The sequence below is a fragment of the Equus przewalskii genome, chromosome 25 (assembly GCF_037783145.1).
Source record: "Equus przewalskii isolate Varuska chromosome 25, EquPr2, whole genome shotgun sequence".
Lineage (NCBI taxonomy): Eukaryota > Metazoa > Chordata > Mammalia > Perissodactyla > Equidae > Equus > Equus przewalskii.
Genome location: NC_091855.1, coordinates 14,132,398 through 14,146,503, shown reverse-complemented (window position 1 = coordinate 14,146,503; position 14,106 = coordinate 14,132,398). Strand labels below are relative to the sequence as shown.

General features: G+C 41.6%; 1 protein-coding gene across 16 annotated transcripts in view; it reads right to left on the bottom strand.

The window, feature by feature from the left end:
• Nucleotides 1-14,106, bottom strand: part of RAD51B (RAD51 paralog B) — a 672,513-nt gene that overhangs the window by 168,955 nt on the left and 489,452 nt on the right. For all 16 annotated transcript variants that reach the window (XR_011532983.1, XR_011532982.1, XR_011532980.1 and 13 more), the window contains one exon: nucleotides 429-532. Coding sequence is in view for 7 of the 16 variants with exons in the window: in XM_070594109.1 (XP_070450210.1) it covers nucleotides 429-532 (104 nt within the window). In the remaining 9 variants the exon portion in view is untranslated. The remainder of the gene's footprint in view (nucleotides 1-428; nucleotides 533-14,106) is intronic.

The following is a 14,106-nucleotide window of genomic DNA, read 5'->3' as shown; positions in this document are numbered from 1 at the left end:
CCCTAAGGCTTTCAGAGCATATCCACCGCAAGAAAAAGCACCATCACTATTTAATTTATTTAACACACAAAGTATGTAGTCATCAACTAATACCAGCTAAGAGAAATGACTAATAACTCTTTAGAGATGGAGAGTTTGAGATTCCTAGAGGTGTGGACTTTGGTCACCTACAAGCTATTGGCAAATATCAGGAGGCATGCTAACACTCTGGGGTCGATTCTTACATATTTTTTCCTGTGTGTGAGATGTCTCCTCACTTCATCATAACTGCTACTGGGGCAGGCAGGGATTCTGATTTCTCTACCCACTGACAGTGCTGGCCCAGGACAGACAACGTGGCCAATGCTTTTAGAAGATGAACCCTCAGATTGCTAGGTACATTTTGTTCTCTGACTTTGACAGTCAGAGAAGATTGTCAAAGCACTCACCTGTCTTCTCTCTGAACCAAGGTACTGGAGAATCAGCCGAGTGTTCACACTGTGACTCCAGGTGTTTCCTAGTGCAGCTGTCACACAGCTGGATCCAGAAGGGCCTGAAATGAAACAGGGCAAAACCGTGATTATGGATGCCCTTTCTTATAATGATGTTTCACATAAACAAAAGTCCAGTCATTGCTCATTGCTCAGAGAGTACTCAGGGGCTCAGTTCATTACCACAAAAGCTGATGAATTAGAGAAGGAGAGGGATTAAGGTATATGAGGCTAAAAGTAAAAACCAGCATGAGTTTCCTTCAGGCTTAGTGAAAGTGACCACCACTCGGCTAAAAGATACAGTTATCTTTCAATAAGAGATTGCACTGAAGGCAGCTTGGAGCCATTGCTAATAATAAATCAAGCCACTCAGCATCCATGGAAGAAAGACATAATGCTACTACATAGAATAAGAGCCAGTTATGAAATAGTCTTAGATTAATAGAGTTGCAAGACTTTTTTAGCTTGATAAGAGTCTTAACTCCGTTTTCCTTATCAATATAGAAATGGTTACATATGCATATAAAATTCCTTTGCCCTTTCAACCCCTGCGCACACACACACACACACACCCCCAAGAAGAGGAATCTGGAAGATCTCACCATTTCATATCAATTTGTATTAGACATCCTTATCCCAAGAGAAACCTTCTTTTACTTTCTAAGACTTTCCTATGAGAGAGAGGATCTGAAGTAAACTTTATCTGAGCTTCCAGTCTACTCTAAGTTGCACTTCAGCTACTATCTTACATCTCCAGAGCTTCACTGATCCCTCCTGACATCATCAGGAGGAAATCACTCCTGCTTTCCTCCACTTCCTCCTTAGAGGCAGGCTCACAAGTCCTACCACCTAGAAGCCAGCCCTTACTATCATATCTAGCACTTCCTGAGGTCTCCTCCCAACCTCTGTGCCTACTTTGGCCCTGGGCCATGGGAGGAATCCCAGCCATAGATGGCACAGTGGTTTTGCCTTCTATCCTCAAGATGCCATCTCTGTTCAATGAGGAGACTAAGTACAGAGAGGTTGAAGTCTACTGAATTAGCTAAAACAAAATAAGGTCTTGAGTTTCTCATTTGTTATCTTCTCACTGCGTCATCTGATTTTCACCCCTCAGTGTGGAGCAGGAATTGGTCCTTCTTTCTGGGCTAGACATCTTTGAGGGTGGTCTGCCAATTTGCATGGCCTTAAGCTCCTGGGCCCAAATACTACAACAGATGAATGTGGTTCAGTGGTTCTAGGCTGGAAGTGATTTTGTTGGCAATGTTGAAGTGGGAGTGCACTGGCATCTAGAAGGTAGAAGCCGGTGATGCTAAACATCCTGTAATGAAAGGATAGCCCTCCACAAAAAAGAACTATCCAGCCCAAAACATAATAGTGCTGAGGTTGAGAACCCCCAGGGGAGGTAACACCAACTATCTGTCTTCTCTGATTCAAGCAGGTACAGGCATAAATTAGATGGATGTCAACAACTGGGGCCTCAACAAGTCTGAGGATTTCAGATTGAAGAGGAATTTAGCATAGAAAAGAATAAAATTCAGGGTGACCTTGGTTCATTATGCACACAATTCAAAACATACACAAATTAATGTGAAAACAAATAATCCTCACTGTGCTGATCTGATGACATCACTCCCTTAAAATCCTCTGGCATCCTCTGTGCCTGAGGATAAAACAGTAACTCCTGAACAATGCCTCCTGGGCTCTTTGTCATCTGCAGCTACATCCCTCTAAGCTCCTTCACGGGATAGTCTCCGGTAACCTCCTGACCTCTCTGTCCCCATCCTCCCTGACCTTTTGTCAGTAGTTAATAAAGCTTCCCTCTCCTTTGGCATCGAATTTACTGGCCTCTTCTGCTTCCCCTTGTGCCATGTTCATTGCTGCTTTCCCTGCTCTGCTTTTCTTCTCCCTCTCTTCTTAGTTGTGGTGGACCTCAGGCAGCTGGCCAAGGCCAGGGTTTTCCTGTCTCATACCCAAATGCCTCCAGTGTCTAGGAAAGTAATGTACATTAATGAAGAGGCCAGTTTACATTTTAACATGCAGAAATACTTTACAACCACAAAGAGATGTACTCTTTTCCATTTCTCTTGAAATATGTCACCCTCTCTGTCTTTCATTTACCTCTTTTTGAAAGAGGCACATGAACAGAGAAATATTTTCTGCTATAAAAAAACTAACATTGCAAGGGCAATAGCTACTGATTTTTCTTTTTTGCATTTTTAAAAAACAGCTTTATTGAGATAACTCATCTAGCATACAATTCACCCATTTAAAGTGCACAGTTCAATGGCTTTTACCACATCCATAGAGTTGTTCAACCATCACCACAATCAACTTTAGAACATTTCCTCACCCCAAAAAGAAACCCCATCCTCCTTAGCCATAAGCCTCCAGGCCCTCTTTCCTGCCTCCCAGCCCGGGGCAACCATTAATCTACTCTTTTCGTTTGATCTTAAATGTTAGGAGATGATGGGGAGCTGTGGAGACTGAGGAGCATTAGAGAATTCATCCACGATCTCAAGGGGACAGCCCCTGTCCAGCTCCAGCTGTTGTTGTCATGTGGCAACACAAATTCATAGTTAGCCACATCTTTTGATTTTTAAAAGAGAAGCCAGAAATCAACATTTTAAGTACAATCTCCTGATTTAAAAATACTGGCTTAATTTTTAAATTTTTTCTAACACACAAATAAACATGCTTAATAAGCCAGATATGACTCATTCCCACCAAGCTTGCAATGTCTGCTCCATATGGCATGGCCTCACAAGGATGACACCCATGTGGATGATTTCTAAGCCTTTGTCTCAACCTCTCACTTGCCTTAGCACCTGCCCTCCATTTCAACCACAAGAACTACACGCCTGACCATAATGAATTTTAGCACCATAAACTCAATCCCTTCAAATCAAACTCATATTTTCCCATATAAACTTATTTCGTCTTTGTCCCTTTCTTTGGTCTTCCAGTTAATCTGGTTTGAAATGTCAGTTCCATTTTTAAAATTCTCTTTCTCCCATGTTCCTTGCTTCCCATAAATTGTGAAGTCCTATTGATTTAACTGTAAAATCTCACCTCCATCCATTCCCTACCCTCCATTCCTCCTACCTCAACCTTTGATCAGACCCTCACACATTAGCTTTCACCTGGGGATGACTGCTATAGCTTTCTAACTGATGTCCACATGGCTGTCCCAGTGTCTCCCTATGAAAGCCCATCTTCTCTTCTACTGCCTGATTAACCTCTCCGAGCACACATCTAAGTACCTACCCTGCTACTTATGATCAACATGCTCAAAAACTTCCAATGGCTCCCAAGGGCCTTCACAGAGTTCTAAATTCCTAAGATTGGCATTCAAGACTTTTCTAGCCTGTGCCCAACCTGCCTTTCTACAGCTCTTCCCGCCATCCTGCTTCACATAGATTTTGCTACAATTTAATCACTAGTGCCCCATGTCCCCTCCACACTTGGAATGCCTCTATGTCCGCACATTGTCCTCCAGACCATTTCCTACCTGCCACTTCCCTGATCATCTCAGAAATAATGTATTCCTCCTCTAAACTCCCATAACACTTTCACTCTCTTATGTTACTGTCAGTTTTCTATCCTGTAGCAAATTACTTGTGTGCTTTCCTTATCACCACTAATATATATTTTAAGTGGGCCAAAGCCATGTCTGATTTACGCTGGTATGCCTGAATCACTTAATATAAGTTCTGAGACACAGAAGATGTTTAATAAATACTGGTTAAATAAATAGCTAATAAGTTATTCTCCTAAACTTTGAACCATGTTATATACTTGTTTTAGCAGCAGATTTACATTCTTAATTCTATCTTGCTTAAGCTAAAATTAATAGGTTTACATTTTTCAAGCAAAGTCTAGAAGCTTGTTGCCTACATGCCTGCTAAGTGACAAGATGAAGTGAGGCTGAGCTTTAAAGTCTGCCAAGGAAAAGCTACGTGTGAATAACTAGGAGTTTCTAATTAGTTAAGCACTCAAAAATTTTTCTTAGTAATGAAACTGTAAGAGCTTCCCAGGTCTAGAAGATGTTTTCAGAGGTCAGAGCCATATTTGGCCAACAGTGACTATTTAAAGAACTACATGTCCCTAAACCAATGAGAATCGTCTAAGAAAGTGCCCATATACTTGGCTGTGTTCTGGAAAGGTAAGCTCAAGTCCTAACTAAGGGCCATGAGCACAAATGACCATGGAAAATGGAAATCCTGAGTGAGCAAGCTTGAGGGGATACATTTTCAGGAGTGCTTATAAACATTAAGCCACCTGCAAGAGCAATAAGAGCAGGGCCTTGGAAGTTAATGATAACAAAACACAATATTTTTGAAGTACTGTAAGGTAGGCCCTCGATAAGCCCTTTACAGAGGGAGGGCTTACGTCTTCTTTGAGCTTCACATCTTAGTCATATCTTTTCTGTTCTCCACACCACCCTATGAGGTAGGTAATATTATCATCCCTATTGACAGACTGAGGGTAGGAGAGATTAAGTAACTCGCCCAAGGTCCCATGGTTGGTTAATGACAGAGCCAGGGTTCAAAGCCACGCCCACTGAGTCTTAACCACAACTCCAATTAGCCTTCTCTGGATTCATCATGTCAAATAGACTGCTACTCTGCCAGCCCAGAGGGTCTGTATGAAGGCCCATCTCTGGGAAGACACTGACAGAGGTGTGCTGTGAGCATCTTATCTCATCTGCACTCTGCGTGTCACTCAGGCTCCACATTCGGTTTCCTCTGTTCTGATGCATAGTGATAACCCAGGGCAAGGGGTTTCCAGAAAGACGATGCATGCCCTAGCTCCGCAAGTTATTTAACTTCATTCAACTGGCCCAGCAGCTAGATTCATGCAAATCAGGTGGCCTGAAACTAACCCTTTCTGGTTGGAGGCTTAAAAGTCTGGTCAGGATTGGAAAACTATTGCACTTAACAGGGTTTCAAATATGGGAAAACAACTGAAGAGTGGTTATAGGTGGTGGGATCACTTGAGAGAGAACTGGGAGAAAGGGAAGTGAGGAAGCAGTCAGTTACCATAAATTTGTAACTTTATTTTCAACTAGAAAACTCAGTGGTCTCATATCTTTTGACTTTCAAGTATTCCTAAGCGAGGGCTGGCATAAATGATCACTAAAGCTGTTTATGGGAAATTTAAGATAGAAGGAATTTGCTTACTGGCTTTTCAGAAAAGGTGATTTCCTGCCCAATGACCTAATTGGTCAGGAAATAGATAAAGTGAATCTTTTTTATGCTCATTTTAAGCGGAAGTTCTAAAATTGGGGTGCTCTCTCTTCTCTCTTCTTTTTGATGATGGTGATATTTAGACCTGCCAAGGCAGTATGACTTCATTGTATTGGAATTTGGTTGATTTCAATACAAATAAAAAAATCAAATAAGTGACCTGGGTTTTGAAAACATTTTCATTATTGGGGATTTTTCATTGTCACAGGATTGAGCCTGTAGAAGCATCTGGGTAAGCTACACAGAGAAAATCTAATTTATTTACACTGAAGTCAGGTCTCTCTAAAAATACTGTGGGAACATTCATTCTCTACTCTCTCAGAGACACATTTAGGTAAGTCAAAGCATGCTCTCTTTCTGTGATTGCTTACCCATCTGTAAAATTGTGAGTAATAATTCTTGCCTCCGGGCAACCAAAGGTTCTCCGTGACCCTTAGATAAAGATACTTGATATGTATAAATAATGGGGAAAATGATGATCAAACACTGAAGATGAAATTCTAGGGGGAAAAGAAATTTAATCATCATTTTTTACATTTTTTTATTCTGCTAATAATGAGGCAAGCTAGTAAAGCTCAGTAATAAAGTGGTTAACACCACAGGATTTGGATTCTGGAATATCTTTCATGACTACTATCTTTTGGATCCACTTCCCCACTCCTTTGGAGTGGGAGTTGGTTATGAAGACAGATTTCTCACAAGGCTAGGGGCTCTCTCTCTGCTCTGTACACAGGGTGTAGTACTTGTGCAATCAGACTGGAGGAGGATAATCAGGTTGCTATGTAGCCTTGATTTCCAAAAAGGTAAGGGGCCTCTGGTACCAACCCGTGTCAGTATTTACAAGGGGCCTGTTGGGGAACTTCAATGAGGAAGCTCTTCTCTGAAAACACTTCAATTTATGACTCCTGTGCTAAGTATTTCTGGGAGGTCAAACTGAATCTCCAGGACATAACATAAAAGCATCTGCCCTGTAGCAAAAGGGTCAACTTTAAAAGAATAGACTTTTCCATGTTAAAAAAATAAAAGTGTAAATAAAACAGTGACTCCCAGAATAGGAAAAGAGGGGAAGGAAAAGTTCATGGCCTGAGTGGGGTGGATATTTTGGACATTTGGTCCCTCCCGTTCCTTCAGATGAAAGGCAACTTATTGAGACTAGAAAGAGGAAATTCAAAAAAAAAATAAATAAATAAAGAGAAAGAATAAAAATAACTAAAAATGTTTTCAGGGAAGGAGATGGTATGTTACCAATGGAATTGACATTCTCCTCTTATCTCTTGTCCTCACGTCCTGAAGCATGTTCTGTATAATGCACGATAGCATATAGTCAGCTGCTGGCTAGGAGGCAAGACCCTGGAGCTCTATTTCTAACTTAGGTGTGGGCTTTTGGTGAGACCAGATGGGAGAAGGAGAGTGATGTAACAAAGAACACCAGAGTGGGGCTTGGTAATGACCAGTTACTTTACCTCTCTGAGTCTCAGTTTCCTCACCCATGACAAGGAGGGGTTGTTCAAAATAATCTCAAAAGTTCCTGCCTGTACTAAGACCTTTGAATCTATGGTATTTTGATGACAAGGAATTAGTTCCTCATTCCAGACCTCACTTTTTCCAGGAAATTTGAGAATGCTCTATTCCACATGTTATCTTTGAATGGCAGTGCCTTACCCAGCATCTATTTAAGCCTAAAGAGGGTGCAGCCATGTGGTCCTTTTCCTAAGAGCAGATTTCTCTCCAGACTAGGGATTTTCTTAGTCTATCCTACCTACTAAAATCTTATGATGGGTAAACATGTGCTGGCCAGTGGCCAAGTCCCAGCAAACACAACTTCATAATAACAAAGCTTAAAGATGGAAGTCTGAGTGAGAGAGTAGGGATTAGAAGGGGATTATCATTCATTAAATTCAGTTTCTCCTGTTTAAAACCAGGCCCATGGAAGTAGCTGAGCTTCAGCATATGTTTTCTGTTGGGTCATTCATCTGAACTGGGGAAGTGACTGAGAATCTTGGTTAGCCCCAATAAAAAGATGAAATAGTGACATATTTAAATCTGCTTTTTCCTAAGTTTCCCAGACTAGCCTAAATTCCCTCTGTTAGTAGATCATCCGCTCATGTTCTGTGGGATGCAGAAAGCCAGAATTTCAGCAACCAATGTTGAAGGCAATGAATGGTATATAAAAAAGGTAGGTAGATTGCATAGAATAGGCTATTTCTAGAATAAGGATTCAAGATGACCTACAAGCTGTGTGAGGCCACAAGGCAAAGGTATCATATAAAAGAGATTGGGATGGGCTCAGACATCTATCCTCCAGCAAAATTAATTTCCTTGGGGGCTTGTGGTTTACTAACTGAACCTGCGAACCAGCTGTATTCAGTGTGCACTCTACTTCCTCGGGCCTCTAAAATTGACAATGGTCTGTAGGTTAAATTCTAACGGAAGTGATATTTTTGACCTAGCTCTATAAATAGAGCACTGGAAAAAACCCATCAGCTGCAAATGGCCTAGGGACCACACGCTATCTATTAAGTAAGTAACCACAGTATCTTGTGCTGCCATTTTAGACGGGGGAAAAAAATATCTTTTGTTATTTATAATCTTCTGAGCTTTGAGATTCTCAAAATACTTTAAGGCTATTAGTCTTCTTTCAGATTTACAAATAAAGGTTTTGAGGCATAAAACCACACAATAACTGCCTCAATATCATCTGCCCACTGAGGAAGGCATTTGGCCTGGTAAAGAACAAGGCTCCTTCACTTTGGTAAAGCAGAAAATTTCACTCCCAGCGTCTCTTGGCCAGAGGTGAGAGAGGTGAACACAGTCTTCACTTGCACAACACACCTAGGCTGATCCAAGTTTCAATAAATCTCGTTACTGAGGAAGGTAAGAAATGTGGAGACAAGAAAAGGTGGGGCAATCAGAACCTTTGGAATGCAAGAGCGAGGGATAGATTAATCCTCCACAGCAGAGGGTAGAGACAGAGTTGGCTAATCACTAGGATAAAGACTGGTATGCACCAGCACAAACCACTCAAATAACTCCATTGGGCTTTTGTGGGGAGAGAAAATACTTTAAGTTTCCCAGAGTCTTAGAGTGGGCATATAAGTTATCATCCAATCAGGACACTTTTGAAAATGACACGGGGACCTTTTAATAATTATATTGAGACAAAGATAAATCAGGATTGTTCTGGGCAAACCAAGATGTATGGTCCCCCAATAGAGATACCATGAAGGAAATGCCCAAAATTAGGATGAGGATGCTCACGCCACAAGAAACTGGTCAGTCTGGAAACTGTCTCATTTGCCAACCAAAAGTTCTGTAGGGGATAGTGTATAGGGCTTCTCTGCTATGTTTGCAGTGACAATCATTAAGGTGCTCAAAGTTAGCTAGGCACACAATGACAGACTTGAGAGGAACAGAACTAGGGTGTCTGAAAGACACAATCTCCCCCCCACCACCCCAGTTTAGCTTCCAATATTCGCCAGGAGGCCATGCCCCTGAACCCTTTCTCTGATAATACAGCTTTTCTCCTGCTAACTTCTATTTAAGGAAAAAAAGCCCTGAATGGGTGACCTGTAGCTAGGTCTCCTGACCCTTTGGATAGAACACTTTAATGAAAAATAAATTCACTCACCAGAGAAAACACATATGATCCTTAAGTAAATACTAGCAAAATAAAACAGAAAAAATGAAAACCCAACCATTTAAGGAAATCTGAGTCATTTTCTTTTTGAATTTAAGCTTCACTCACTATACGCCAGGAAGATGCTTATGTGAAGTGAGTTTTCTTCCACAACAATGTGTTCTATCTGCTCACTGTAAGTGAGTCCAAATCATGCGCATCGGTCATCCTGGTATGAGCTCAGCTTTTCACTCTCATTCTAGAATCTGAGGCAGCAGGAAGGTACCGGAGCTGGATTCTAGTACATGATACCAGAGCTAGATTCTTTTAGGTCTTGTGTATTACACATGGCCATCACCTCATTTTTTGACCATTCGATATTTTTTCAGGTGCTGCTGGCTGAAGCAGAAACACTGCCGCTTATTCTGATTTCAGAGACAGTCCTGGCTGCTGGAAAAAAATCACCCTCAGATGTGTACATTCAGCCAACTCCCTTTGGAGGAAGCTGGGAAGGGTAAAAAGTGGCATATCCTTTATCAGTAACTCTTCCTGAGGAGATTTAAACTATAGTGAAGTAATATTTGATAGCTTTACATATCCAAGGAACTAGTCTGGACGAGCAGCAAGCCAGGTGACAGCCCACTTGACCGGAGAGCAAAGGGACACACTAACAGTCATCGGGTTTGCTTTTGGAAAATCAGCTCACAAGGCAAAGCCAGAACCAGAAGACAGGGTCCTCTCCCAAGGCCTTGGCTGATGCGGAATCGGGCCCAGGGAAGAATGCTTTTGCTTCAGGCTGGCGGTGGATCACTGGCTCTTTGCAAGTAATAAGGACAGAAGGGAAAAAGAAATGCTGTTGTTTATCAGGAAATATGTCCTTGAAAAAAAAATATTTCTTTGAAAAGATCAGTGGCTTAAAAACCATTAATGAAAAAGACATTTCAACTAAATACAACATCTAATCCTGGTGTAACCACAGTACCAGGAACAGAATTTATAACCCAAAATATGGCTCTTTGGCATAAGAATTATTTTAGGCTGATTAAGAAACAGCAGACACAGGGAAAAGCTCTGAAACCCTAGTAGAAGTTACCTTACAAACAGGTGAAAGAAAAATTTCCCTTACAAATAGGTAACTGCTACTAGGTTTTCAGAGCTTTTCCCTGTGACTGCAGTTTCTTAAACATAATCAGCCTAAAATAATTCTTATGCCAAAGAGGCATATTTCGGGGTGACAAATTCTGTTCCTGGTGCTGTGGTTACACTGGATTGGATCTTGGTTCAGAAAAAAAAAATCCTGCCATAAAGGACATTTTTGGAACACCTGGCAAAGTTTGAATATAGCTGGGATGTTAGATAATAGTATTATATCAACACGAATTTCCTGGGTGAGATCACTGTACACTGTGGTTATGTAAGAGAAGTTCTTGTTCTTAGGAGATAAATGCTGAAGTATTTGGGGCTGAAGGCTCATGATGTCTACAACTTACTCACAAACGATTCAGCAAAGATCACAATAATAAAGTAATATTTTAAAAATAAACTGATAAAAATGAGAAAGAAATGTAGCAAAATGTTAATCTAGGTGAAAGGTATATGGGAATTCACTGGACTTTTTTGGGAATTTTTCTATAGGTTTGAATGCTTTTTCCAAAACAAAGAAAATTCGCATGGAAATGTAGGTTGGATGACCTAAGAGATGACCTGAGTCGCTGATATAAAATCAGGACGTGGAATTGGGTCTCTGGAGAAATTACTAGGGCATTGTTTCATATGTGTGTTTATGCATCATAATCACCCGGTTTACTTTGAAAAACGCAGAATCCTTGTCTCTGTCCCAAACCTAATGAATCAGAACCTCTGAGGGGTGATGCCCAGGAGTCTGCACTTTTGAAAAGCTCTCCCAGAGGACCTCTACATACGCTAAAGTATTAGGCATTTGTTTTTTCCCTTGCAATTGCAGACTCAGACCCCACGGACAGCCCATGTACTGTCACAGACACATTTGCGTTAGAAAGCCTCCACCTAGTGTCTTTGATGTGGCTCTGTGTCCTTTTCATCATGGAAGACTCCATTGTGGTGAATGCCCTTTCGCTTAGTTTTTAAGACTTCCATGTGCCAACTTTATCCCTGACCCCCATTTCCCAAGGGGAAGAGAAAAGAGCAATGTAAATGTTCTTTAGAAATGCCATAATTCATCAGGTTGGAGTTGTTGCCAGAGAAGCCAACCCAAACCCTAATTCAGAAAGTGGAGGAGAGGCAGCTGACAGCCTGGGGCATGAAATAGGACAGGGCTAGTGATGGGGCCCAGGTTCCTGCTCAGGCAGAGACCTTCATTAACGTCCCTCCTCAGTCAGGCTCCTTGACCTGTACTTCTTACAGACACCAAACATAGCTCAGCTTTCAGAGTTCAAGCTTCCCTTTGTTTCTTCAGTGAGAATAGGACAGAGTGCAAGTGAGGGAGTCAAGAGAATAAAGCAGGACAGGAGTTAAAAGCCCTGAGGTGCTTTGAAAACTCCAGAGGACATAAGAGCAACTGATGAATTCAACTTGAAGCACATTAACAAATACTGCTTCCCTCGATTCTGCAACATTGGTATAATCATTATTCCCATTTCATAGGCAAACAAGTGACTTGACTACCGAAACCTACCTAGTCGGCGGCAGAGCTGAGGCCTGAGCCCAGGCATTCTATGACCTTCTGTTGTTCCAGCAGCCTTCCTTTTGGCATCAGAGAGCACATCGTTGTGGAGAATGCTTTTAATTATCACCTTGCCCAGAGTGGGAAGATTTATTGTTATGCTTTTCTCCCACCCCGTCTCAAGTACCCCTTTGGGGAGTAGAATGATCATGATAGGAATCAGGATATTTTCAAGCGTGGGAAGGAATGGAATGCTGGCGTCACATATGTTTGTTGCCCCTGAAGGCTCTGAGACCGGGGAGTGGGGAGAAGTAGATCGTTGAATAGTTTGGTGAGGCAGTCCCAGTGTCCTCAGCACTCCGAGTTTTAGACAAGAACCCAAAGCTTCTTTGGGTTTATTTTCCCACACAGGTGAATTCACCTGGGCTGCCAAATTCCTTTGGTTCAGCTTGTGCTTCCTTAACATCTGGAGCTGGGCTGCCTGAGTCAAAGCTAGGAGATGCTGCTATACTTCTCCCTTTTTGGAGTGTGCACACACATGTGCAGGCACACACATACACACGAGGGATATCCCCATGGCCATCATGCCAACAGAAGGCTCACAAAAAATTGGGGCCACAGAGGAAGGGAAAATTCCATTTGTAACACGAATTCACACTGGCCCCCAGATCACAAGTTGCAACGTCCAACAATGTGCAGATTGCCCAGGTGTGGAGATGTTAGGCAATGGAGATGACCTTGCTTTAACTTCCTCAAGATTCCTTCACAAGAATGTCCCAGTCCCCAGGGGTACAGTCAAGTACTTTCAGGCAGCAGCCTCATGGCAGGAGAGGGAACTGACGGATGAAATGTGCTGATGCTAACAGGGTTATTTTAATTGCGGGGAACTGGTTTTGGTGGCAGCAGGCGGTTGGTACACATCTGCTAAATACAAATTCTTTTTTTTTTAATTTTAATTTTAATTGTTTTTTTTTGAGGAAGATTAGCCCTGAGCTAATATCTGCTGCCAATCCTCCTCTTTTTTGCTGAGGAAGACTGGCCCTGAGCTAACATCTGTGCCCATCTTCCTCTGTTTTATATGTGGGACACCCACCACAGAATGGCTTGCCAAGTGGCGCTATGTCCCCACCCTGGATCCGAACCAGTGAACCCCGGGCTGCCGAAGCAGAACGTGTGAACTTAACTGCTGTGCCACCGGGCTGCCCCCTAAATACGAATTCTTAAGCAAAGCAATTTCCTTCTTCCTTGAAGGCCATTGTTCATCTAAAAATGGGACAGAACTATGGGTTTACTGAAAATGACCAAATTCAGCAAAGTGTCCAAGACCACCATCTTGGTGTGACTGTCTCACATCTCTGACGTCAGTCAATATCAGACATTAAAGAATTATGAAGTAACATTCTGGGATACTTAAGTATGTTCCAGGCACTGGGCTAAACACCTTACATACATTACCTGTATGAGGGAGGTACTATTATCATACCAATTTTCTAGGGAAAGAAGCTGAGCTACAGAGAGAGTAAGCGATTGCTCAAGGTCACCTGTCAAGTGGCAGAGCAAGGATTTGAACCCAGCAGTCTGACTAGTCACTTCTTTCATTGCTTCTTTTAGCCATTTAAAAAGTATTACAAGAATGACCATTTATCTCCTTCTCTGGGAGGGAAAATTCATAGAGCCTCCTCACCCCATTTTCTAGATATTATACTCTTTTTCTTTTCCTTACTAAGCTGTAATACTCAATTTCTTATTCAGAATCATCTCTCCCTGGATAGAAAAGCATATTTTAATAATTTTCTCTCCCTATTGTTGCGAAACTCTTAGTCATATGATAGGTTTCTAGAACCTGATACTGAAAAAAACCAAACAAATCTCCAGGTTCTGTACATTTCCAGCTGAAAATATGTAAAATAACCTTACTTGCCAAAATCATGACTGGCTTTCCCTCTATGACTATAATCTCCACATCTAGTTCACCTTCTTTGCCAGAAGTAGATGATTACATATCTTTTGTATCTTAGGATGCTTCTGCATTTTATGCCATTTCTAAGTAGAACTGCTATGTTAATCATAACTACAATCCCACTGATAATTAAACTATTTCTTTTGTCAATGTTAACTCTACAATGAAAAATA